At 43.3% G+C, this 22610-nt stretch overlaps 1 protein-coding gene across 6 annotated transcripts in view; it reads left to right on the top strand.

Annotated features, from left to right (window-relative positions):
• The window catches only part of ARHGAP42 (Rho GTPase activating protein 42), a 269930-nt gene extending 248356 nt beyond the window's left edge, over positions 1-21574 (top strand). For 5 of the 6 annotated variants that reach the window (XM_032488279.1, XM_006186189.3, XM_032488280.1 and 2 more), the window contains 7 exons: positions 806-965; positions 2156-2300; positions 3523-3906; positions 4287-4443; positions 6668-6730; positions 17190-17269; positions 17634-21574. In XM_032488279.1, the coding sequence (XP_032344170.1) occupies positions 806-965; positions 2156-2300; positions 3523-3906; positions 4287-4443; positions 6668-6730; positions 17190-17269; positions 17634-17722 (1078 nt within the window). In that variant the 3' untranslated portion in view covers positions 17723-21574. Of the gene's footprint in view, positions 1-805; positions 966-2155; positions 2301-3522; positions 3907-4286; positions 4444-6667; positions 6731-17170; positions 17270-17633 lie in introns of all 6 variants that reach the window. The other variant, XR_004323064.1, reaches the window with a different exon arrangement.
• Positions 21575-22610: the final 1036 nt, after the last annotated feature.

Below are 22610 nucleotides of genomic sequence, written 5' to 3'. Positions count from 1 at the left end.
TCAGTAATGTCAGAGGCTTTTCATTTCATTTTCCTTTTCAAGTTACCCCTGAGGCTACCGTATCTCCTTGTCTTATGCTGTTTGCCTAGCACAGTGCTCAGCACTAGGGAGGCACGTGGGAAGGTTTTGGATGGGTGGGTGGATGGATGGATGGATGGATAGATGGTTAGATAGATGGATGGATGGAAGGATGGAAGGTAGGATGGAAACATACCCTGACCAGTCAGTCATCTTATGAGCTCAGGAACTCTTGATTTAGTCAGGAGATCTAATTTGAAACAGAATCTCTTCCCCTAATTTGCTGTGACTTCAAGTACATTATTTTTACCTTAAGAACTTCTTTTTTTGTTTTTTTTTTTTTTAATCTGTACAATGGGAAAAATTGACTTCCTGGGAGGATTAAATGCAGTATTATCTATGAAAATGCCTGGCAGTAGGTTCTCAATAGTATGTTTGGTGACAACCAGTCCCCTCTTAAGAATCTGTTCTAAAATAAGTATATAGGACTGTAGGAAATACCAAACAGCTGATAGCCTCTCTAGGGCAACTGTACTCGATTTAGGAAATCAAGATTTTTTTCCTCCAATAGATTAATCTTTGTAATTATGTTTTAATTGGGCTAATGTTAACTTTTTACATCTTTTTAGACTCTGCCCACTAATGCCAATTGGGAGTGGCTGAACCTATTTGGGAAAATCAGTCTTTAATGACATATTTCTATTTTATGCCACCAGTTTGATAGATGAGGACATCTCATAACTATTAAATGCATAACTTAAAATGTTTTTATTGCTCTTATTTGCAGAGTGTCACTACATAGCCAGCAAAATCTCATGACCGTCTCAAACCTGGGTGTCATATTTGGTCCAACTCTAATGAGAGCACAGGAAGAAACTGTGGCTGCCATGATGAATATTAAGTTTCAGAATATCGTGGTTGAAATTCTGATAGAACACTATGAAAAGGTAGGCTGAATTTTCCTGTGGAAGTATGATATTTTGTTATCTTGCTTCTCAGAAGGAATTTTTGCATTTGTATCATCTGTGATCTTCACATTGTGATCTTGGATTCCTATGGAGTGAAAGGCTTACAAATTTTGTATAAATTACTTCCTCATGAGGACTTTGAGTTTCTTTTAATTTTTTTTTCAAGTTTTTAAGTGCTTCTCAAAATCCCGCAGGTAGATGGTTTCCTTTCTTTCTACATCATTTACTTGTCAAGATAAGAAACTTCTTTAGTATTTATGTAACTTTTTGCTCATACTCAGAAGATACTTTAGAATTGCTTTGTGGTTAAGTCTATTTTGGCCTTTTTATCTCTTTGGAGTTAGACCCTCATTACACAGCAAAGCTAACATTCTAAATTAAACAAAAGAAACAGAAAATCAGGGAACAGTCTTGAAATCCTCTTTATATCCAGTCCCTAAGGAGGATTTGTTTAAAATAGTGAGATCTTGGAATTGACTATGGAAGACAAATTGATTTGATTATGAAGCAAACTCAGCCATGAAGGGTCTGAGCATGGTGATGCATTTATGTCAGGTCTGCTCCTTGTGAGAGAATCGCTGTGCCTGCCTCCTTCCCCAGCCCCTTTCTAATGACTATAGAAGAATATCCTTGTGCTTTCCAAGGCTGACAGTGCTCTTGCAACCCAGGAGTGCACGGCTGCCTCCTGGAGCTCTGCCGGCCCTCTGCCTGCCGCTTGTCAGGTTTCTTGACGGCTCCGGGCCAACAGCATGGCAACACCTTCTCCTGAGAAGCAGGGGGCTGCTCTGCTGGGAAATCGATACAGAATGTTCAGCATGAAGGGGAAAAAGAATATCCCAAGAAAAAGAATCAGTATGTCTCAATGTAGACATTTGTTAATATTTGAAACCCTTCTTAAAATTATTGGAAAATCTTCTGAATTTCCCAGTTGGGGAATGGGAAAGAATAAAAAAGAAAACCCAGAGGAGAAACATTACTCAGTGTAAATGGAAAAGAAAGTCATAATTGCCCCAGGATATTTACTGTTTTGTACCAAGCATCTCTTGCTATGCAACTTATCTGAGTAGCATATAATTCTAAGATAATTTAATAACTCTCAATGCTTGTTTTATGAGGAAAGTGTCGGTTTCACCCTTTTATTGGCCTCGCTCCATTTTTCTTCCATGCAGATTTTTCATACTGCCCCAGACCCAAGCATTCCTCTTCCTCAGCCTCAGTCTCGATCTGGATCCCGAAGGACACGTGCCATCTGCCTCTCCACGGGCTCCCGGAAGCCCAGGGGGAGGTATACTCCGTGCTTGGCAGAACCTGACAGTAAGTGTGCTGGCCTCGGCCAGGTGCTTAACTCGTTCATTCAGCCATATCTCACCTTCTTGGTAATTAGGTAGAAATAGCTGTTCATACTGATGCTGTCTCCCCTGCGTCTGCCTCCCCCACCATTGACATATTCTCAGTCAGCATAGTTAGACGGTACCTTGGACAAGCAAGTTCATTATTGCTGCAAAGGGGAAAAACTAGTTTGCTCAATACCATTTTTTTTTTCCTGTAACTGATTAAGTACATTGGGTGCTACTTTGTAGCAGGTTCTGTCCTGTTGTCAAAGCAGGAAGAAAGTCTGGCCCAGGCAGTCCTTTTCTTCCTTCCTTTTTCACATGATGTCCTTAAAGCATCATCTCTTGGGTATCAAAGTGTCCAAATGAAAGAGAAAAGAAGAAAACCTGCATCACACATTATCACTTACTTACTATTCTGGGCCAGGCACCATCATGAGGTGGGTGGCAGCTTGAGACCAAAACACATGTTAAACTGGCCATTTTCACTTCAGTTTATGCTCCCCATCCTCCTCATCCTCAATTCTTTCCCACTGTCAATATTTAAAAGCACTGATTTTTAAATGAGATATAGTATTTGAATACGTTATTAGTTTCTGTGATTTTTTTTCTTACACATTACTTTCATGAACATTAAAAAATACACCCCATGAAATAGCCAGTTTTCTCACGTTGCTATATTCTAAGCAGGAAAAGAAGAAAATCCTTTCTTTAAAAATGGTGAGCAGCTTGTAATTTGCAGCTGACGTTTAATGGTGCCTTTGAATGAAGGAGGAAGTTGGATAAATTCTAACCCAGAATCACTTCAGATCAGAAAAGTGAAAGAAGGCGGAAATTTGTCTCAACATCCCCCCTTCCATGGCTTTCTTGTAATGTCATCAAGGAATCTCTTCTCTTCCTTGTGAATTCAGGATTCAGAAGCAAATTTTGTCTGAATTCAGGTCAACCCACTAATGCTTCAAGAAGTAACATTATTTCATAGGGGCAGGGCACATACAAAACCTCCCTTGAACAGTGTGGGAAAATGCATTCACCGGGTTCAAATGCATAGTTGAAAAGCTTTTCTCCAGAACTGAGGGCATTTTTCCAGCACAGGTAAGGCCCTCTCACTTCAGCGCGGTCAGGTGAGTTGGAGACCAGGAGGGTTTGGCGATGCTGTTCTCAACCAAGAGCCGCTGCTCTGTTCTCTCTCCCTCCCCCGCCAGGCGACTCCTACAGCAGCAGCCCGGACAGCACACCCATGGGGAGCATCGAGTCACTTTCCTCTCACTCCTCTGAGCAAAACAGCACCATGAAGTCCGCCTCCTGCCCCCCCAGGGAGAAGTCTGCAGGGATCCCTTGGAGTGCATCCCCGTCGCCTTCCAACGGACAGAAGAGCCTGGGGCTCTGGACAACTAGTCCCGAGTCAAGTTCTAGAGAAGATGCAACCAGAACGGATGCCGAATCCGACTGCCAGAGCGTTGCCTCGGTCGCCAGCCCGGGGGACGCGTCCCCACCGCCCACAGACCTGGCCAAGAAGGGGCCGTACGGGCTTTCAGGGCTGAAACGAGCCTCTGCTTCCTCCCTCAGGTCCATCTCGGCCACTGAAGGTAAGCGGAATGGAGCCAGGTAGGTAAGATGTCATTGTGTCCATGTCACCTGCTGGATTATTCGACGTGATTAAGGAGGGAGAAGTGAATCGGGAAGGGACAGACAACGCTTATCTGCTTTGTCCCTGAGCTAGGATTTTTTAGACTCCTGTGTGCTGTGACTTTTTTCCTGGCTCCTTCCATCTCTGTGAGGTGATGTCTTTGTAATTACTGTGGATTGTGATCTCCCCTGAGTGATGGGCGGCTGTGCTCAGAGAACATTCGGTACCTTCTCATTTGGGCTCAGAGGAGAATGCCTCCTTTTGTTATGCGCAGGGACTGTGTTGTTGCTATTACTTCGTCTAATAGCACCTTGCCTGTTTTCTTGGCTTTCTTTTCAGGAAACAAGAGCTACAGCGGATCCATTCAAAGCTTAACTTCCATAGGTTCCAAGGAGACGCCCAAAGCCCCACCAAACCCAGACCTGCCTCCAAAAATGTGCAGGAGGTTAAGGCTAGACACTGCCTCCAGCAATGGCTACCAGCGACCCGGCTCCGTGTAAGTGACAGGCGTTTGCATTTGCTGTGTCTCCCAGGGACGGATACACGGGGGTTGGGTAGGTGCAAAAGAACCCTTAGGATTCCCACAGCTGGATGCTCACCTGCAGGGAGGGTGCAGTCAGCTTCTGCAGGACCCGATCCTCCTCTACAAGTGATGGGAAAGTTCGAGTACCCTTAGGAAATATGTATAAAATCTCATGGGAGGCACTTTCCTTAGGAGCAGAGCCATGGCTTCATTTAAGGACTTGAAATGAGATGTATGATACAGCAGTTGTGGGTTTTGAAACTAGACGCCTTCCTGTAACAGCCGAACATCCACCACTCAGCTGTGGGGACCCCAGATCCCCGCTGCCCCATCTCTCTTTGTTAGAAATAGAACCGCTTTCTAGCTGCTGAGGGTCGGTTTCCCCCCCGTCTCCATCGTAGGTCTCTGCTCCCCGAGTCCTCACTCACTGATTTAAAGGAGCTCACAGAGGACAGGGAGCGTGAAGGGCAGAAGGGGTGCTTCTCATCAGAGGAGACAGCCCGGAGGTAGAGAGGCTGCCCGGGTCGGGTGTGCAGACAAGAACAGAAGGGGCAAAGACGAGAAGACGGGGAGCTGGTCGACAAGGAAGCAGGCTCTCAAGGGGAAAGGTTTTCTGCCTTTCCTTTTATTTTCCTGACTTTTGCTAAGCTTTTCCAAATGCCACCTGAGCTGTGACTGAGCGTCTGTACATATGCTGTTCCATTTAAGGTCCACAGTGTCCCCCTGCAGTCGGCAGCACAAGTCTAGTTTTAGAGATGCTCCGAACTAAGGCCGGAAAGGCGGGGAGCCAGTCCACGCATACTGAGCGCATAAGTGGCAGAGCTGGGGTTCTTCCCAGGGTTTCCTGCTCTTATTTCTGTTATGCCATGCCCACTGGGAACACCCTGGTACTCCTGATATTTTAGTTATTCGCTGAAAGTCCAGTAAGGCGTTTTACGAAGCCCGTTTCCATAAGAACAGTGTCTTAAACTCCTTCGTTCATCCCTTTCTTTGACAAGGCCCTTTGGTTTCAGAGTGTGTTTCACCTCCAGCCTCTCTCTAGGTCAGAAATCCAGCTACCACAGTGTAGACAGATAAGTCTGTGAATCTGTCTGCTCCCCAGTGTGCCCAGTCTAGCCCTTAAGAGGAATTAAGTTTTAAGCCAAATATGTCGATGGAGATTGGAGAATATAAACTCTGTCCTTTGTGAGGGAGAGGGAAGAGCTTCTGTTTTGTGATTTTACTGATAGTTAAAGTAGAAATTAAGTTGTAGAGAGTGGATGTGTATGTTCTGTGTTAGGTGTAAAATGATCCTTCAGATTATCAAATGGCCCGGCTCTGGGAGACAAGTTTGTCAACTAAAGAAATAAGATTTTAAAAATCTAGTTTACTACATCATTCAGGGGGGAGGGTATAGCTCAGTGGTAGAGGGTGTGCTTGGCGTGCACAAGGTCCTGGGTTCATTATATAAGTAAATTAATTAAATAAATTAATTAATTTTTATTAAGTAAATAAATATACCTATCCACCCCCCAAAAAAGAAAGAAAAAAGGTAAAAAAAATCTTTGAAAGAATTTTATATTCTCTTCTAGTAAATGTAGAAACTTTACAAATTACCCAGGGTGCCTTAGTTGTCATTGTTCCACTCTCTGCCCGTAGTCTGATCTTTTCATCCAGGTGCCCTTCCCTCCTCATGATGTGAAACAAGATTTGAAGCCACAAATGTATTTATTGGCCGTATTTTCAGAGTTTTCTCTTTTTCGCCTTATAGGGACTGTGTTCAAATATTTTAAAAATATATGAAACAATTTTAGAATCAGTTCTGTCTTCATTATCAGAATAAAAACCAGTTCTTTTGTCATGTTGATATGACTCCCTACAGGAGTCAGCAACATTACTTCCAGGAGCAGAGTTGGGAGAAAAAAATGTTCCTTTTTACTGTTCCCATGGTTTTCTGAGTTACAAAAAAGGAGGACAGTAAGATCCCCAGAGGAGTTGGCTGTAGGTTTATGATAGTCTGGACTCTGAGTCAGAGACTAGATCTGAAAATTTCTTCTACGTTAAAGCTTCACTCAATTAAAATTCAGGTCACATTCGGGGGACAGTTTTTAACTAACCATTTTTTGTTTGGGTTAACTGATAACCCTGAATTTCACTTTGAGCCAAATGATCTTCTAATGGATTTTAATGCAGTTTGCATTTTTGAATTATTTTACAGCGTGGCAGCGAAGGCCCAACTGTTTGAAAATGTTGGTTTGCCGAAGCCAGTTTCTTCTGGGCGGTAAGTTCTCAAGACCCTTAAGGTAAAAAAAAAAAAAGGGAAATAGTGGTGACCTTGTCACGTTGTTGACACGGCACGTCACCTTTGACAGGTCTGTCCCTCAGTTCCGCAGGTGGTCGCATCCACGTCTGCCGTCTCTTCACGGGAAAAAGCTTAGGACCACATGTAGCATTTAGCATCTCAGCTGTTACAGCGATGCGTTGCTTGGTCGAACCGTCACAGAGGGCGGGTTCTAAACAAGCAGGTTTTCTAAAAGACACAAGTGGCCGTAACAAAGATTCCTTCGATCATAGTTTGTGGAAAATTTTCAAACATATATCCTTTTTTGCATTTAACTGAAGTATAAGTGGTTTACAATGTTGTGTTAGTTTACGTTGTACAGCATAGTGATTCCATTATTTTTATACATATATATATTCTTTCTTAAATTCTGTTTCATTACAGGTTATTATAATTTATTGAATATAGTTCCCTGTGCTATACAGTAGCTTGTTGTTTCTGTTCTGTATTCAAACATGTTCTTGACTTGTCAGCATTATAAAACTTTTTTCTGTGACAAGCGTCATGCATGAAAAACTCTGCTTATTCTTAATGGCACCCCGTGCTGCTGTGGGGCAGGTCGCCCTGGGTGGCCCTGGTGCTGAGGGCAGTCCTTCATTCAGGGTTTCCAGATTTTGCTTCCCGCTCCATTGTTAAAAGGACATGGATCGTTACATCTTGCTGCTATTAATGTGCTTCCTTCTAAGGTTTCTGCTTCCCCTTCTCTCATTCCAAATTGATTCTTCTCGTCTGCAATGGACATTGGTTTTTAATTTTGAATATGTCTAAACGAATGGAATTTCTTGGTATTTTGATATTTCTGATTTTTTTAACCATCAGTAACTAGTATAGATCGGAAGCATTCAGTAAATGCTTGCTGAAAGAGAGTATAAATGGGAACATCTAAAGAACAAAGTTTGATTTTTTTTTTTTTTTTGGAGGTACTGAGGCATTTGTGAGCGTCCCATACCCAGCCGTGAGGGAAGGGAATCACAGGTGATTGAAGGATTGCTGTGTAGTTCTTTAAAAAGTGATTCAACCATAGCATTTGTATTGACCTTATAAAAATATGTGAACTTTTCCAGCAAGCATTCATTAAGCACCTACACAGTATTGGACTTCTCCTAGTTACTACGGATAACAATGACCTTCAGACCATTTTCTTCCAAAGCCTAGTGAGGGCCCCCATGTATCAGTCCTGCACAGAGGGGAACCACTCTGGTATCTTACTAGGATGATAGTCAGTGCCTTGCGGTTACGTAGCAGATCCCAGAGTACTTCCATCTGTCTGTAGCATCTTCACCATCTTCCCTTCTGTCAGGCCTGGTGAAAACCAGGCAGCATGCGTGTCAGAGCAAACATGGTTTCTCTGAAACTGCCACCAATGTGAGGCCGGAGCGTAAAGGATTTAACCTTGCCGCTTCCCTCTGTCTTACTGAATGGCTGAACTGCTCCACTAGGTGGAGCCCTTTTATTAGAAAGCTCCAAATAATCTGTTAAGTAAGAACTCAAGTACTAGAATCCGAGATAATCTTTTAAGAGCTTTCAGGAAGCAAGATATGAATGAGGCAAATCAGTGTTGGACAGTAAATTAATGCAGCTGTTATGTACTAAGTGTACTCAGATGTTCAACAGTGAACCTGTGCATTTATAATATGCTTTCACATTCTGAATACTCTAAAGTCACTTCTAATAAGCTGTCAGCATAAACCTAGAGTCACTCGGTGGTACACTGAGCGTACAGTCTTCTCTGTCAGCGAGTCCACAGCACTTGTGGACGGTGTCATACCCTTTCACCTGCCCTTTCATTTTGCTTAGCTTGGCCTGCCCCTCTGGATTCAGCTGAAACAGTTCCCTGCTGAAGTCTCCAGCAGGCGATCATAGGTGAGTGCTTCCCTGTGCAGACGGCACCTGCCCAGTGTCTTTGGTGAAAGGGCTGGATGTGACGTGGATGCAAGTCAGGGTTTGCTGGTGGCTCTTCCTTGGTACGGGGTGTGGCTGGTCCTGGAGAGACTAAAGCCTGCACAGGGTGTGAGGCAGGGCGTCCGCTCTGCTCAGTGGCCGTCACTGCCCTGTTGGGGGCAGGGTCTGATCCCAAATTACTGGAGCCCTTTAAGTCTGTGTTTTCCGCACGCCCTGCTCCAGGACCCTTGCCCCACGAGGGAAGTGCTGAAGCGAGTGGGGCCATGCGGGCTCTCAGCTCGTCTCAGCCGTGGACAGAGGTCTGATGCACTGATGCCCGTGGCTCTGCTCAGACACAGCGTCCCATGCAAGTCCCCTTTTTCCTCTCACAGCCCCAGCCTCTGCTGCCCCCACCTGTTGTAGAACCTCTCTGCAGGGCAGGTGGGCCACACGGACTCTCTGTGGGGGGGGGGGGGGGGGTGAGCCCTGGTGGGGCCGCTGCCATAAGAGATCTGGGCTGCTTGTGTTGCGCTGCTTGAGTAAGTGCCAGCAGTGGCTGCCCCAGCCCCACCCAGGCTCTGCCCCTGGACTAGACCATGCTTCCCTGTGATGTGGAGGGGGCGGGCTGGAGCGCTCATTCGCCGGGCTTGAGCTGGGGTGCATGGTGCAGTTGCAGGACACCCAGCAGCCACTAGGGGAGCCCTCTCCACCCTGCCCGGAGGCAAGCCAGTGCACACGCTCTCCTCCAGAGAGGAGTCCAGTCCAGGATCTCCACTGCCCTCTGCTGGCCCCCGTGGTCCTCCAACCAGCCAACGGGGCTTGTCTCCCTGACATAGGACCCCAGGACTGGGGCACCTAATCTGTGGCTCGAACCACTCACTCCCCAGGGAGGCTCTCTGCCTGTCCAATCTCCCTTTGCCTCTGAGTCCCCTTCCAGGGGCAGAGGTCCCAACCCGATTGCTTTTCGTCCCTTCCTCGCCGATTCTGCGTGCATCATTCTTACAGCCTTGGTTGTTCAGGAGTCCTGCCAGTTTCCAGTTAGTTTCCACTGAGAATTCTTCCACATGTAGGTATATTTTTGATGTATTCGTGGGAGGAGGTGAGCTCCAGGTCCTCTTACTCTGCCATCTTGATCTGAGCTCTGGGAAGTCTGTTTTCTTTATCTGTAAAATGAAGATAATAATTCTGTTTTTTACAAATGGTTGTAGATGTACGTAGCAGCGTATTCGAAATACACAATAAATTCTCTGTAAATGGTCTCTACATTAATAACCAATATTGTTAGTGTTATTAAAACTGCTTAGATATTCAAGCTTCTAATTAATACATGAGTGGTATTTGAACATGAACTCTTAACAGTCACTTGATATCCTTTTGTACCATTAAATACGACTGCACAACAGTGAGAAGTTGAGGGCGCGTCCCTTACTAGCCTCCTACGACGCCTAGCTTGCTTTCTTCTAGAGAATTAAGGATTGCTCTTGAATTGGACCTCGAAGAACAATAGGACCCGTCGTGGGTAATGAGAAGACTGGCCATGTTTGGGAAAGAGACTGGCTGGGAGATTTTAGTGGATAGTCTCGAGCAAGAGAAAAGTAAGACCCCTGGACTCACTGCAGGCTCTGAGAGCCACTGGGCAAAGAGGTGGCCTAGTAATCAGTGATGTGCTCTGTCGGATCGTTCACGTGGCTTTTCTAGGAGGGTGTTGAAGGGGAGAGAAGCATTTAGAGTGGAACTGGTGACATTTAAAAGACTCTAATTAGGGCGCTCACAAAAGCATGGAAAACCAAAAGGAGAATTTTATGGATAGAAGTAGGACTGAGCAACTGCCTTGACACGGGAAATAAGAGACAAGTAAAGAAGATTCCAGGTCTTTGTGCCAGAAGGAATGGTAATTTAGCTTCTGAGCTCAGCTTCTGAGAGTACGCAGAGGGGCAAGGAACGTTTTGGCCACAACTCTTGAGGAGGCTGGAACCAGGAGAGAGCATGAAGTTTGATGCCGTCTGGTAAACTTCCACTCAGTGGGTACACTGCACAGATGAAGGCGAGGTTGCCCAGCCATGGGGCTTCCTGAGTGAAAAAGGAAAAGCGGCTGGGTGTGGGTCTTTGAGGAGTGGCTTCATTTGAGGGTCAGGCAGAGAAGAAGGTGGAGGAACGAGCAGGAGGAGAAGGCGAGGTCAGGGTGGTGGAAGCTGCAGAAAAGTCAGGGGGCTCGTGAGAGGAGGCCACTGGTTCTGGCTCTCAGGCATCACTGGGGATCAGGGGAGTGGGAGGGGCCACTTGACCTGCAAGACTTGTTAACATGAAGCTCCCTAAGTTTGCCATCGACTCTGTAAACCAGAACATATGAGACTGAGGCTGAAGAATATGTATTTTCCACAACCTCCCCAAGTGATTCTTACGTACAGAGAAAAGTTTGAGAACCACTAGAATAGAGAAGAATGCCATAGTTCTTAGCGTGGACCTACGCAGACATTGGTTATTTTACAGTTATTTTTCTTAACCTGCAAAGTGCTTTCAGGAGCCGCACGTCCCTGGGCTCTGCCTCGCCACTGCAAAGGCCGGCAGCAAGAGTGCCTTTAAAGTGCTCACCTCGGTCTCTGTGACTTACGCTCGGGCAGTGGGGAAGAGCCACTTTAAAGTGGTGTCGCATGGGCTCTGCCAGTATCTTCTGAAGGTGGACTTGAGAATTAAGAGAATTAATTGAAAATTGGCCCATTGTAAGCCATCAGGTATTTGTTATGATCATTTAAAGCCAGCATTTTGTTTACAATTGCAGAGCACCAAAACAAAGCTCAACGAAGTCTTCTGTTTTAGTGAATTTGAGTTTTTAAAAGGCAGTCAGTCACTGGTTCACAGCACAGTGACACGTAGAAGACACAAAAGATAAAATGCTGTGGCACACGTAAGAAAGACAAAAGAAGCCATGGTTATTAAGAATGACTTAATTTTTTTTTCTTTTTTTAGAGAATATGGAGACTATTAATAAACTAAAAAGTGAATGGAGCCCACCTAAAGATAACCACATTCTGGTGCACAGTCATCTAATCTCACGTGTTGACAGTGGTTCTCAACCTTTTTGGTCTCAGAACACCTTATACAAAGAGCTTTTGATTATGTGGGTTACATCTTCTGATAGCTACTGTGCTAGAAATTTAAACTGAGACTTTTTTAAATGTTTATGAATTTATTTAAAATAAGAGTAATAAGCTCATGCAACTAAAGGACAATAATAGCAGCATTTTTGTTAGAAGACCCAGGGCGTGGTTATTCGCTCTTATTAACAGTCAAGTATTAATAGTAGAATTTATTTTTTCTGTGACATTATCTTGAGACTTTACAGATGGAATCTCCAGATACGCACTGTATCAGACAATAGGAAATGTAGATTTTAGTCTGACCCTGCCATGATGTTCATTTCTCTTTGCCTTTATTTCTACACGTAGAAGATGAACCAAGGAAATATCTGGATTTCCAGACTCATTATATGACCCACATCACCTAGATGGTCACAGATTCCCCAGCATTTGAGGGTCACCCCTTTCTGTAAAGCCAAGTCAAACAGTTTACATGCCTACCCCCAAGTCACAACAGGGCCCATCCAGCCTTCCCATCTCTCCCCTCATCCGAAGGCCATGTTTCCGATGTCTTTAAGACAACAGGTGTAGTTTCGCATCCAGCTCTAAGCTAGGCTGCTCCGAAGCCAGCTCCCCTGCTGTTGCCCTACGCCTAACAGGCTTTGGTCGGCTTCCATCCCTTCATGAAGGTCACTGCCAGAAGTGCGGGAACTGACACCATCTCCCTTTATCCCGCCAAAGCACCATTACCACCATAACATTTGAAGAAGCTCATTACATGTTAGCATTAAATTACATATTTTATGAAAAGTAGTATTTCCTAAAACAGAAAGAGTTGCATTATTTGACATTTTTGCAGATCTCTAATGTCTGGCATGAGAGGAAATAAATGGATTCTCAGACGCATTCCATTAGCTCTCAGAGCAGGGTCCTCTCAGGGGCCCGCCGACCCTCCTTCCCGGTTCGCCTTGACTGCACTCTGAGAACCAGTCCTCTGTGATAAACACAGAAAAGGAACCATGATGGTGGTGTTTACTGTATTGTTCCGACCATAGTGCCTGGCACAGAGTAGATGCTCAACAGAATTGATAAAATACACAGTTTAACCTAAAACGACTTTGTCATTCAACTTTTTCAGTGCATTTTTAAGGGAGTTGCAATATGCATGTCTTTGACATAAGCAGCTTTAACTCTCCAAGCCTCCTGTAAGAGGTTTTTAGCATTGAGGCATCCAATACTCAAGACACCTGAGCCATGCGCAGCCCATATTTTGTTGACAAAAACCCAAGAAAAGAATATGTGACTAATTTTAAGAAATCTCCCACCAGTGTCCAAAAAGCAAATGTGTGCTTCTTGCATTATTTGTAAGTGTTTACTGCAAATTGTCATGGGCAATTTAGAGGTCTTGTCAATGGCAAGATTTTCTGTAAAATGTTTGTTTTACATGAGAGCACTGTCACATGTCATGTGTCCTACAGCAATATTCATAGTAGCTCTACCTAATAATTCACTGGATTTGGTGTATGTGATTTATTAAATCCTCTACTGATGAGCAGTTAGATTTTTGTGATTTGTTTGCTTTTAGCTTTTCTGTATGTTACTTCTTTGGCATCTTTTATACTATATCTTCTTACTCCCTTCAGAAGTGTGTTCATGTTCTCTTCCGAGGTGAAATTCTCAGCATACAAAAAATGTGTGTTTGAGAGAGAAAGGAGGGGAGAGGGAAAAAGACAGTTTGTATGTGTATCATCATTAAGTGACCTCAGAAAACACGATCAATTTTGATTTGGTGAACTTTTTTACTTTGTTTATGATTAAGGTAAGCATTGCGAATTTTGCACACCGACCCTCTCAGACCCTACTCATCAGCACTAGACAGTCTTTAGAATTAGGAATGGGGCTTGTGAGCAGATCATCTTCCAAATGACAAGGGGAAAAATGGCTTTCCGGACAGCGAGCATCCTTACCTTGCTCTCCCATGCAGCAAGAGGCAGAATTTTCGAAATCCTTTTCAAAGGATATTCAGATCTTCTGAAGAGAGACTCAGTAGGTGACAGTGTTATTTTCACATCTTCTTCAATACACCAAGGCAATCAAAGAGGAGCCATTAGCACCTGGAGAGAAAACTTCACTGTCACAGAATTCTACATTAAATCATCACAGCTCTCTGCTGAGTTAACACCTGTAGGTACAGATCACAGCCGAGGGAAATTATTCCTGTCTAGTCACATGCACAGATAATTGACAAGTCATGACAGAAACTGTTTTGTGCTGTATATTTTGACACATTTAACAGTAGCCATTGATTTAGTGATAAAATTTTTTGGCCTGACTTCCCTCACCATCCCATCCCATAAAATACAATAAGGAGAACATTCATGTCTGAAATATAAATAAAAATAATTTGGTTGCATTTTAAAGTGGAACATGAAAAATTGTCCCATTGCAAGGATTATTATATCTCAATCATTTCTCTAACTCTGGAATTTGTTTCCGTATGCATCTCTTAATTTATTTTAATGATGCAAAGTAATAAGACAGTATTTATTAGTAGAAATCATTACTGCTAGAAAATTGGACTTTTTAAAACATCTGTACATATTTTAAGAGAAATGGCCCAACAATTCTCAATTATATTATAGTAGATCAGGTCAAATTAGATCAGGTCAAGTTATACCAAATTATATGCAATCAGATGATTGTACTTGACTAAATGATTTATAGGAAAAGCTAATATTCTTTCTATTGAAGATTACCGTAGTATGATTCTGAGAGGTCTTCAGAACTTGGTAGAATCCTCTCCCCCACCCCCGTCCGTGTCCGCCACGCGCACACACTCCCGAGCGTACACGTGCACGTGGCTCTTCTTTAGTGTAAAACCCTGCCCTTCTCCAGGTAACTCCGCTGCCTCAGTTCTTCCTTGGACCATGTTTCACTGGGAAGTGCTGTTGTGCAGGCCAGTGGTCATTGCCTGCTCCTGTGTCTCCTAGCAACGTTTATGAAGGTAGAGCCTGAGACTCGACTCACATGAAACAGACTCCAGGGGCAGGGCCATACTTTTCCTCTGTAAGCCTTCCAGTCTGCAGATAGCCACTTGGGAACCCTGGTTTCAATGCCCTAGCCTCATTCTGGAAGCTGGAGATAAGAGCCGGCATCTGGCTCCCACAGGGAAATGAAGTGAGTTAACCCAGTTGCTTTGAGAGAGCCGTAGATGACAAGGACTCCTGATGCCTCTCTGCAGATGAAGTCCTGGGACCTCAGGGAGGAAACACAAGATGCCTTGAATCTTTAAATCTTTAACCCTAACCCTAACTCATCATTTAGAAAAAGAGCCCAGAGCATCTTCCCTCCCTTTTTTTTTCCACTCATTCATTAGGCAGATTTTTACTGAGTTACTATTTAAGCATCAGGTATTGTTCATGGAGGTTACATTCGAGTTGGGGGAGTCGCTAACAGAAACATCAACTGTAACAACAGAACGCCAGATGTCAGTATCACGCAGACTTAAAATAGAAGAATGTGATAGCTGCCTGGGGGGCTGTTTTTAGAGTGCGGGGTCAGGGAAGGTCCGGCCTGCAGTGAAACTCAGGAAGTGTAAGATAAAGTAAAGGCCACAGCCAAGTGAAGGTTAAGAAAACATCTCGGAGCGAGGCCCGGCTAGCCCTGGGGGGGTGGGGTTTGGCATGTTTGAGGCGGAGAAGCTGGGCCAGTGTGACTATAGGTGAGTAGAGGCAGGGACAGAGGTAGCAGATACGGCCAGGTGCCTGATTATACACAATGGGGAGCCTTAGTTGCAAACCAGTTGAAGGGTAGTTTTCAGGGAAGTCATGTGATCATCATCATGCGATCACCAGAACCTCTCAAACTGCCCTCTGGCTGCTCTGTGTAGAATGGATTGCAAGGAGGCAAGAGGAAGCCCCAAGGATTTAGGAAGTCAGGGAGCTATAAAGTGAGCTACCCCAGAAATGATCTGGGCTTGGATGCTGGTTGTGGTAGAAGCAGGTGGAGCCAGGTAATTGCATGTTTCAGAGTGAAGGTGACATCACTGGTGACTTGATTAGCAGTCTCAGATGATGGCTTTTTGGTGTTGGCTCAAATGGTTTTAAATAGCTCTCCTATAAAACTCTGAAATTCTGGCTTCCCTTTAAAAAAAAACAAAACAGTATCTGGCTAGACGGAGCCTGAATTTCCATATGGTAGCAGCTGTCAGAGCTGAGTATTGGCTTCCCTCTTTAAAGAGTTGGGTGTACTCTCTGGTTTGCAAAGACATGTCCCCATGGCTCCCTGACAATGAGGTTATTGTTGGTTATCACTTATCATCAACTTATCCTACTGTCTTTCTCATAACACACCCACTTAATTCATTACCGTCCCCTGTAGACCGTTCAGTTTTTGGATCTCACCTCTGATAATCTGAAATAAAAGTGGCAAATAAGGGAAGCTAGAGCTCAGTGGTAGAGTACGTGATCAGCACGCACGAGGTCCTGGGCTTAATTCCCAGTACCAGCACTTAAAAATATTAAATAAATAGGTAAATACACCTGATTACCTCCCCCTTCCAAACAAAACAAGACAAAAATGCTATGCTACAATGTGGATGGACCAGGAGATTATCATTCCAAGTGAAGTAACCTAGAAAGAGAAAGAAAAATACCATATGATATCACTTATATGTGGAATCTTAAAAAAAAAAAAAAGACAAGTGAATTTATTTATTTACAAAACAGAAACAGACTCACAGACATAGGAAACAAACTTATGGTTACCAAGAGGGGGAATGAGGTGGGAAGGGATAAATTGGGAGAGCTCGAGATTTGCAGATACTAACTACTATATATAAGATAGATAAATAACAAATTACTGTATAGCACAGGGAACTACATTCAATATCTTGTAGTAACCTGCAATGGAAAAGAATATGAAAAAGAATATATATACATACATATATATATGTATGTATCTGTATATGTATGACTGAAAATTTATGCTGTACATCAGAAATTGACACTTTGTAAGCTGACTATACTTCAATTAAAAAACAAAAACATTTTTTAAGTTGCAAATAAATAAAGTAATAAAACTTCAAGGTTCCTACGAACCTCTCTAAAGCTGCAGAAATAGCCTGGTCAGTGGCAGGCTAATGACTAAATGATAGCCTTCTTTGAAACCGGCCCATGTTGTTCGTTATAAGCCCAGTGGCTCCCCTCGGGGGCATTGACTGGAAACACAAGGCAGGCTTTGGCTGCACTGTCGGTGTTCTCTGGTTACACAAGTGTGTTCAGTTTGTGAAATGCACTTACGCACGCTTACGTGTCCACGTTATGTATATTATGCCTCAATTATAACTAAAAAGTAGTATCGTTTTTTTAAAGGATAGTTTTCAGTGTCATTGTACCTGAGTTGAGTCTTGTGGATTTCACAGAGGTCCTTTGCTCTTCCAGCCAAGCCAAAGCCATGTACTCCTGTAAGGCAGAGCACAGCCATGAGCTTTCCTTCCCCCAGGGGGCGATCTTTTCCAACGGTGAGTACACCCATTCCCTTCGCTGAAGTCCCTCGTCCTGGGGAGGAAGGAGCAGTGTAGCAGGAAGAGTCTCAGATAGAAGCCAGGAGGCTCAGAATCAAGTCCAGGCCCTTCCTCTCATACCTATGCAAGTGAACACATCATATCCCTCTGGACCCTGGTTATTGCCCCGTGTAAGAGAGAAAGAGTGATTGATTATGTGAACGCAAAAGACCTTTCCAGCGTTACAGGCGCTGTGACGTTGTTTGGACAGCTTGGGTGTATGCATACAATCTGATGTGGATTTTTGCCCATCTCTGTATATAGTTATTTAAAGCTAACGTCCACTGAGTGATGCTTATTCATTTATTCTTATTTTTGCCAGTGTACCCGTCAGTGGAACCAGGATGGCTGAAGGCAACTTATGAAGGCAAAACAGGACTGGTCCCAGAAAATTATGTTGTCTTCCTCTAAGACTACTTAGTGGGTGGCAGTATCTTCATGGTATCCATGGTAACAAGCAATAAGTGCTATGATTTTTATCTGACACAGATATGGGGATCAGCCCATTAAAATGAGAACAGTCCATTTCTATCAAGTTCTACACCAGCAGACTATGTAGCTCCCTATTAAGAGAAAGGAAAATGATGTTTAAATTGTTTGCCGTTCATTTTTCTTTTTTTCTTTTTTGGCTGGTTTCTTATTTCGAAGTAGCTTGCCCCCTTCCTTTTTTTTTTTAGATAAGTAACTCTCCCCACAATGTCTCTTTCATAACAATTGTAATCTCAAATGCTGTGTTAAGTACTACTATATCCCCAAAATTTGGAAACCAGAAATCTGCTATAAGACTTTTGAGATCTGCCTGTTACTGTCTGGTGTTCTCTGAGAAACCTTGAAACCATTACTAAAAAATGTAATTTAAATTGTTCATTTATTATGATTTTTTTCTTAAAAATATACTGCTATTATATATGATTGTTTTGCTGGTCCTAAACATTTCAAGGAAATAAGGCTTTTTTTTTTTAACATAGATTTATTTTTATTTGTTTACCAAGTAGATGATAATATTCAAAAGCAATAATGTATATGATGTCTGTAAATGAAACCGAATTAGGTCATACACTGATTCTGCTGTAAACGCTCCGTGCAGCATTCCAGACACCTTCCATGGGCTTAGAGCAGGGACCAGCAAACTATTTTCGTAAAGGCCTGATGGTAAATATTTTCTGCTTAGCAGGACCTGTGGTCTCTGTCACACCAGTCCACTCTGCATTGTAGCAGAAGGTGGCCAGAGACACAAGTAAATGGGTGTGGCCGTATGCCCATACAGCTTTATTTCAGGACGCTGAAATTTTACAGTCATGGTTATCACGTGTCATGAAATATTAAGCTTCTTTGACTTTGAAAAATCCATTTAAAAATAGAATCGTTCTAAGCCTATGGGCCGTAGACAGACAGCTGGCAGACCAGGGTTGACTCCTGGGTCACGGTCTGTTGACCCCTGGTTTAGAGGATGTGTAAAATGACCTTTATAACTGAGATTTTATGAAATTTTATTCCATTAACCTATAAATGCTGGTAAGTCACACGCACATATCCTCTGGTAGTATCATTGTAGTGGTGTCACAAATGTGTAACTGCAGTAATAGGAAAGCAATGTAAAGGCGCCGTGTACAAGCATACAACGTAAGCTCTACCTGCGGCTCTGTAAAGTGTCAAAGTCTTTTACTGATGTCTAGTTTGGGGTTTTGAGAAATTCTCCTACAAGTGATAAGGATGCTATTTTAAGACACTAGTAGAGACATGCCTTCTAAAGTCTATGCTTAGTTGAAACAGAATCCAAACTCTTTATACAGGATTCTTAAATGGTTTTGAACTGGGGTTTGAAATTGTTACATCATCTCTAGCAAGAATAAAGTCATACATGATTTTCGGGTATGCCTTTCGGTTTACAACCTTTATTAGGGATTTCACTGAATTTATAGAGCATAGAAATAGATATTTACTACCCATTTATATATACCATCAACATCTGGCCATGCATCCACCATTAGTTCTATTATTTCTATTTGAATAATTCTCACATTGTTTCTATACATAACTACGAGTGGCAAAGAGCCTTTCTTCTAAAGATTCTCAAAAGCTGGTTCCCTGCCATTGACTGCCACAGTGCTGGCCCCTTGGCCATGGTATTTTACCTGTTGCTTCACAGTTCTTCACTGTACAGACACTCAGGTATCGACTACAGACATTTCTTCTTAACGTGATATTGTGATCTGTAATCTCAATCTCTTCTACTTTAATGTTTCTAGAGTTAATAGGTTAAATTATACATGCCCACATGCACAACTATGCCTGGGAGCATTTGTGCTTTTAAAATTAAAAATGGAATAATGGATGAGAATGTAAAAGTAAAGAGAGTAACCGTAGACGGACTCGCAACCAGAAGTAAATATCAGTGCATTGAAATAAAGGGATGAAAACTATTTAATGTTATAAAAATTAGTAATATAATGACAAAACCTGATAAGTTTGTTGCCTTTTTTTTACCTGCTGCTGTTGACTTTTATACACGATGATTATGTGTTGTTAGAGCTTCTTGATCTCTGGATCCTCGGTGGCCCTCAGGAGTAGTAATCTTGCTGTTCACACCCCGACTACCCTCTGCTGGGACAGAGGTGGTCTTTCTTGTGGACCAGTCCCTGAGTCTACAACACCCTCAGTTTAAGCGTCCTGGCTAGCATTTGGCATCTGACTAAATGAGAACCTCTGAAGACAAACTGATTTTCTTTCAAAGACCAACTTGAATCCAAAACGGTGATTCCTGCTTCACTTGCTGCTGCATAAAGAAATCTCAGCCTTCATTTGATTTTAACACAGGCCGTAGTGTCCCTGCCTCGGAGCTGTCTGTGGGCTAATCCCACGGATGCTCAGTGAGGAGACAGCACGGGCTGTAACGGATGTGCGTGGAGAGCCCTGATCCTTTATCCTGGGGAGGCAGAGCTGGGGCCAGTCCTGGATAGGGTCCGTTTTTTGAAACAAGCGGCAAAAGTGCTTGTTCAAATTGTGCTTTTACTTGCCGTTTTAATCTCACAGATTTGTGAGGATGGCTTTCTTCTTCATACTGACTGTGTGTGGAAGCAAGTCATGGCCATGTGCTAGAGACAGGCGGAAGCTGCTTTTCCCTAGAAACGTTGCCAACAGATAATGTATTTGTGGGCGTTGAGAAAAATCAGGACATGTGCTCTACATTCCAGGGAATATTACTTGCACCAGAAGGCAATGCCAGCCGAGAGAAGATGATCACATTTGAAATCGTAGCAGCATTTCAGTAATGAAACCTTAGCTTTGCAGAGACATAGTGAAGACCCGCTAGACTTCCCACATTTGACACACACACAAACGTGGGCGCCCCAATCACTGCTGCCAGTATAATCAGGATGAGAAAGAGACTGATGAGTCAGTCAGTCTTCTCATCTGTTATGTGAAAATATCGTCAAAGACAAAACCTTTATGTAACTAGCAGGTGACTCCTCTGTTGTGCCGTAACCCCGCCAACTTTATAGAAACTACTAGTCAGTCAACCAAAGGCTTTTTCTGTTGTGTTACATGTAAATGTCTGAGCAGTTGAACCATCCCTGTATTCCTCTGAAGTCTGTGGCAGATGAGGAAGTGCCACATCTCCCTATTCGATGGGAGTGGTTTGCCCAGCTGTGTCTTCTCCCTGTGCTTTGCACTAAGTGGGCGCTACCAGGCTTCTCAGCAGTGGCTCCTTTGCTGGCTCTTTCAGGAATGGTTGAGATTTTTTAAAAAATGTTCTTTACAGTTCCATACTCTCCAGGTTCCCAAATAGGAAAAATAAAAGGACACAATTTTTTGTTTTATTTCTGCAATCGTTGACTTTATATAGGGTGGCATGTTTTCTAAAAATCCACCACTATGTTAAGGAAATAAATCCAGCCCTGCAATCCTGGGAAGATAGCACCTGCTAACCTCCTCGCTCCCAGCCTCATCTTCAGGTCTTTCTGTGTCCTACGTGAGAGGGTCTCGTTCACATGGATGCTGCTTTAGAAGAGTCCCTCAGAGCCTTTCTTCAAACAGCTTCAATGTCTAGTATGCCCCTACCAGTTATCTTTTTGTGATGCTTTCATCAGCATTTAGAACCCCAACTTGATTTGTATTTTATTGACTGAAGGTAGAGCAGTTTAGGAACAGATTTTGTTCTTTGGTTTTAGAATACATTTGTAATTTGCAGCTGTCTTTGTGACCTAACAGCACAGGATTGGACCCCAAAATCATATCTCTTGGTAAAAAAAAAAAAAAAAACAAAAACCAGAGACTTGATTACTGTCCAGAAGTTATTTGCCTTTTTACTAAAGATTTCCCAAATAGGGTAGAAATTGCTGTTTACTTTTCCCTCCTACCTTGTTTGGTTAGTTTCCAAAATCAAAACACTCTTTGCAAATGAAGTCTATTGAATAGTCTTCTGCCTGTTTCCTGTAGACCCACAGACTTAATTTCAGGTATTCATCTGCGAGTCCCATATCTCCTGAACGCATTCAGTGTCTCCATTCATTGTCACAAGTATCTCCCTGCCTCAAATCTCGGTGGTAGTAACCCCGGACAAATTCAGGCTTGTGAATGACATGGCCTTTGAGACAATCAGATCAACAAACAGGATTTTTCATTTTTATAGGGCAGTTACATCCACTGTTTTGAACCAGGAATCTCAAGTAAGAATGCTGACAGCACCCACAGCAAGCCCCAGCCAGAATACTGATCTACATATTCTAGCCCAATGTGTAGAAGCTGTTGTGTGAATTAGGGAGCCCAACAGGTCATCCTTCCTCTCCTTGTCACTCATGAGAGAGACGCCAAGTTCAGAAGCTGAACACTTCTTTCTTGGTGCTGTAGGGAGAAATGGAATCTGTGTGCCTTCTGAGGAGCCCCAAAAGGCAGGGGCCATTTACATTTATCACAGACATAAACATCTTTCGTCATCCAGGATGTTCAGGTTCAGGAGCACTTGAGGACCTTAAGTGCTGGAGGTGGGGGGGGGGGGCACAAGTGCCTCTGCCACCTTAATTAGGTGACCCCTTTCTCCCCTTTGTACCAGCTCTTGGCAGCGTTTCCCACGGTCTTTACCCTTCCAGGGTTCAGAACGGCCGACTTTGCCTTGAACCCATTGTCTCTTGGATTAAAAGTGTGCGTTGTTTTTCATACAGCAGCATGTTAGAGATTTGATCTCTGCCTCTCTTATCTCCAATTATGATCTATGCTTAAAAGCCTAGATGTCATCACATATTTGAGGGCTGTGATTTCAAGAGTCCTGTTGAACTCTGAGCTGAAACCTTTACAAATA

This window comes from Camelus ferus, chromosome 10 (genome assembly GCF_009834535.1).
Source record: "Camelus ferus isolate YT-003-E chromosome 10, BCGSAC_Cfer_1.0, whole genome shotgun sequence".
In the NCBI taxonomy this organism is placed as follows: Eukaryota; Metazoa; Chordata; class Mammalia; order Artiodactyla; family Camelidae; genus Camelus; species Camelus ferus.
The sequence above is the reverse complement of the archived record's forward strand: the minus strand, read 5'-3'. Positions and strand labels throughout refer to the sequence as shown.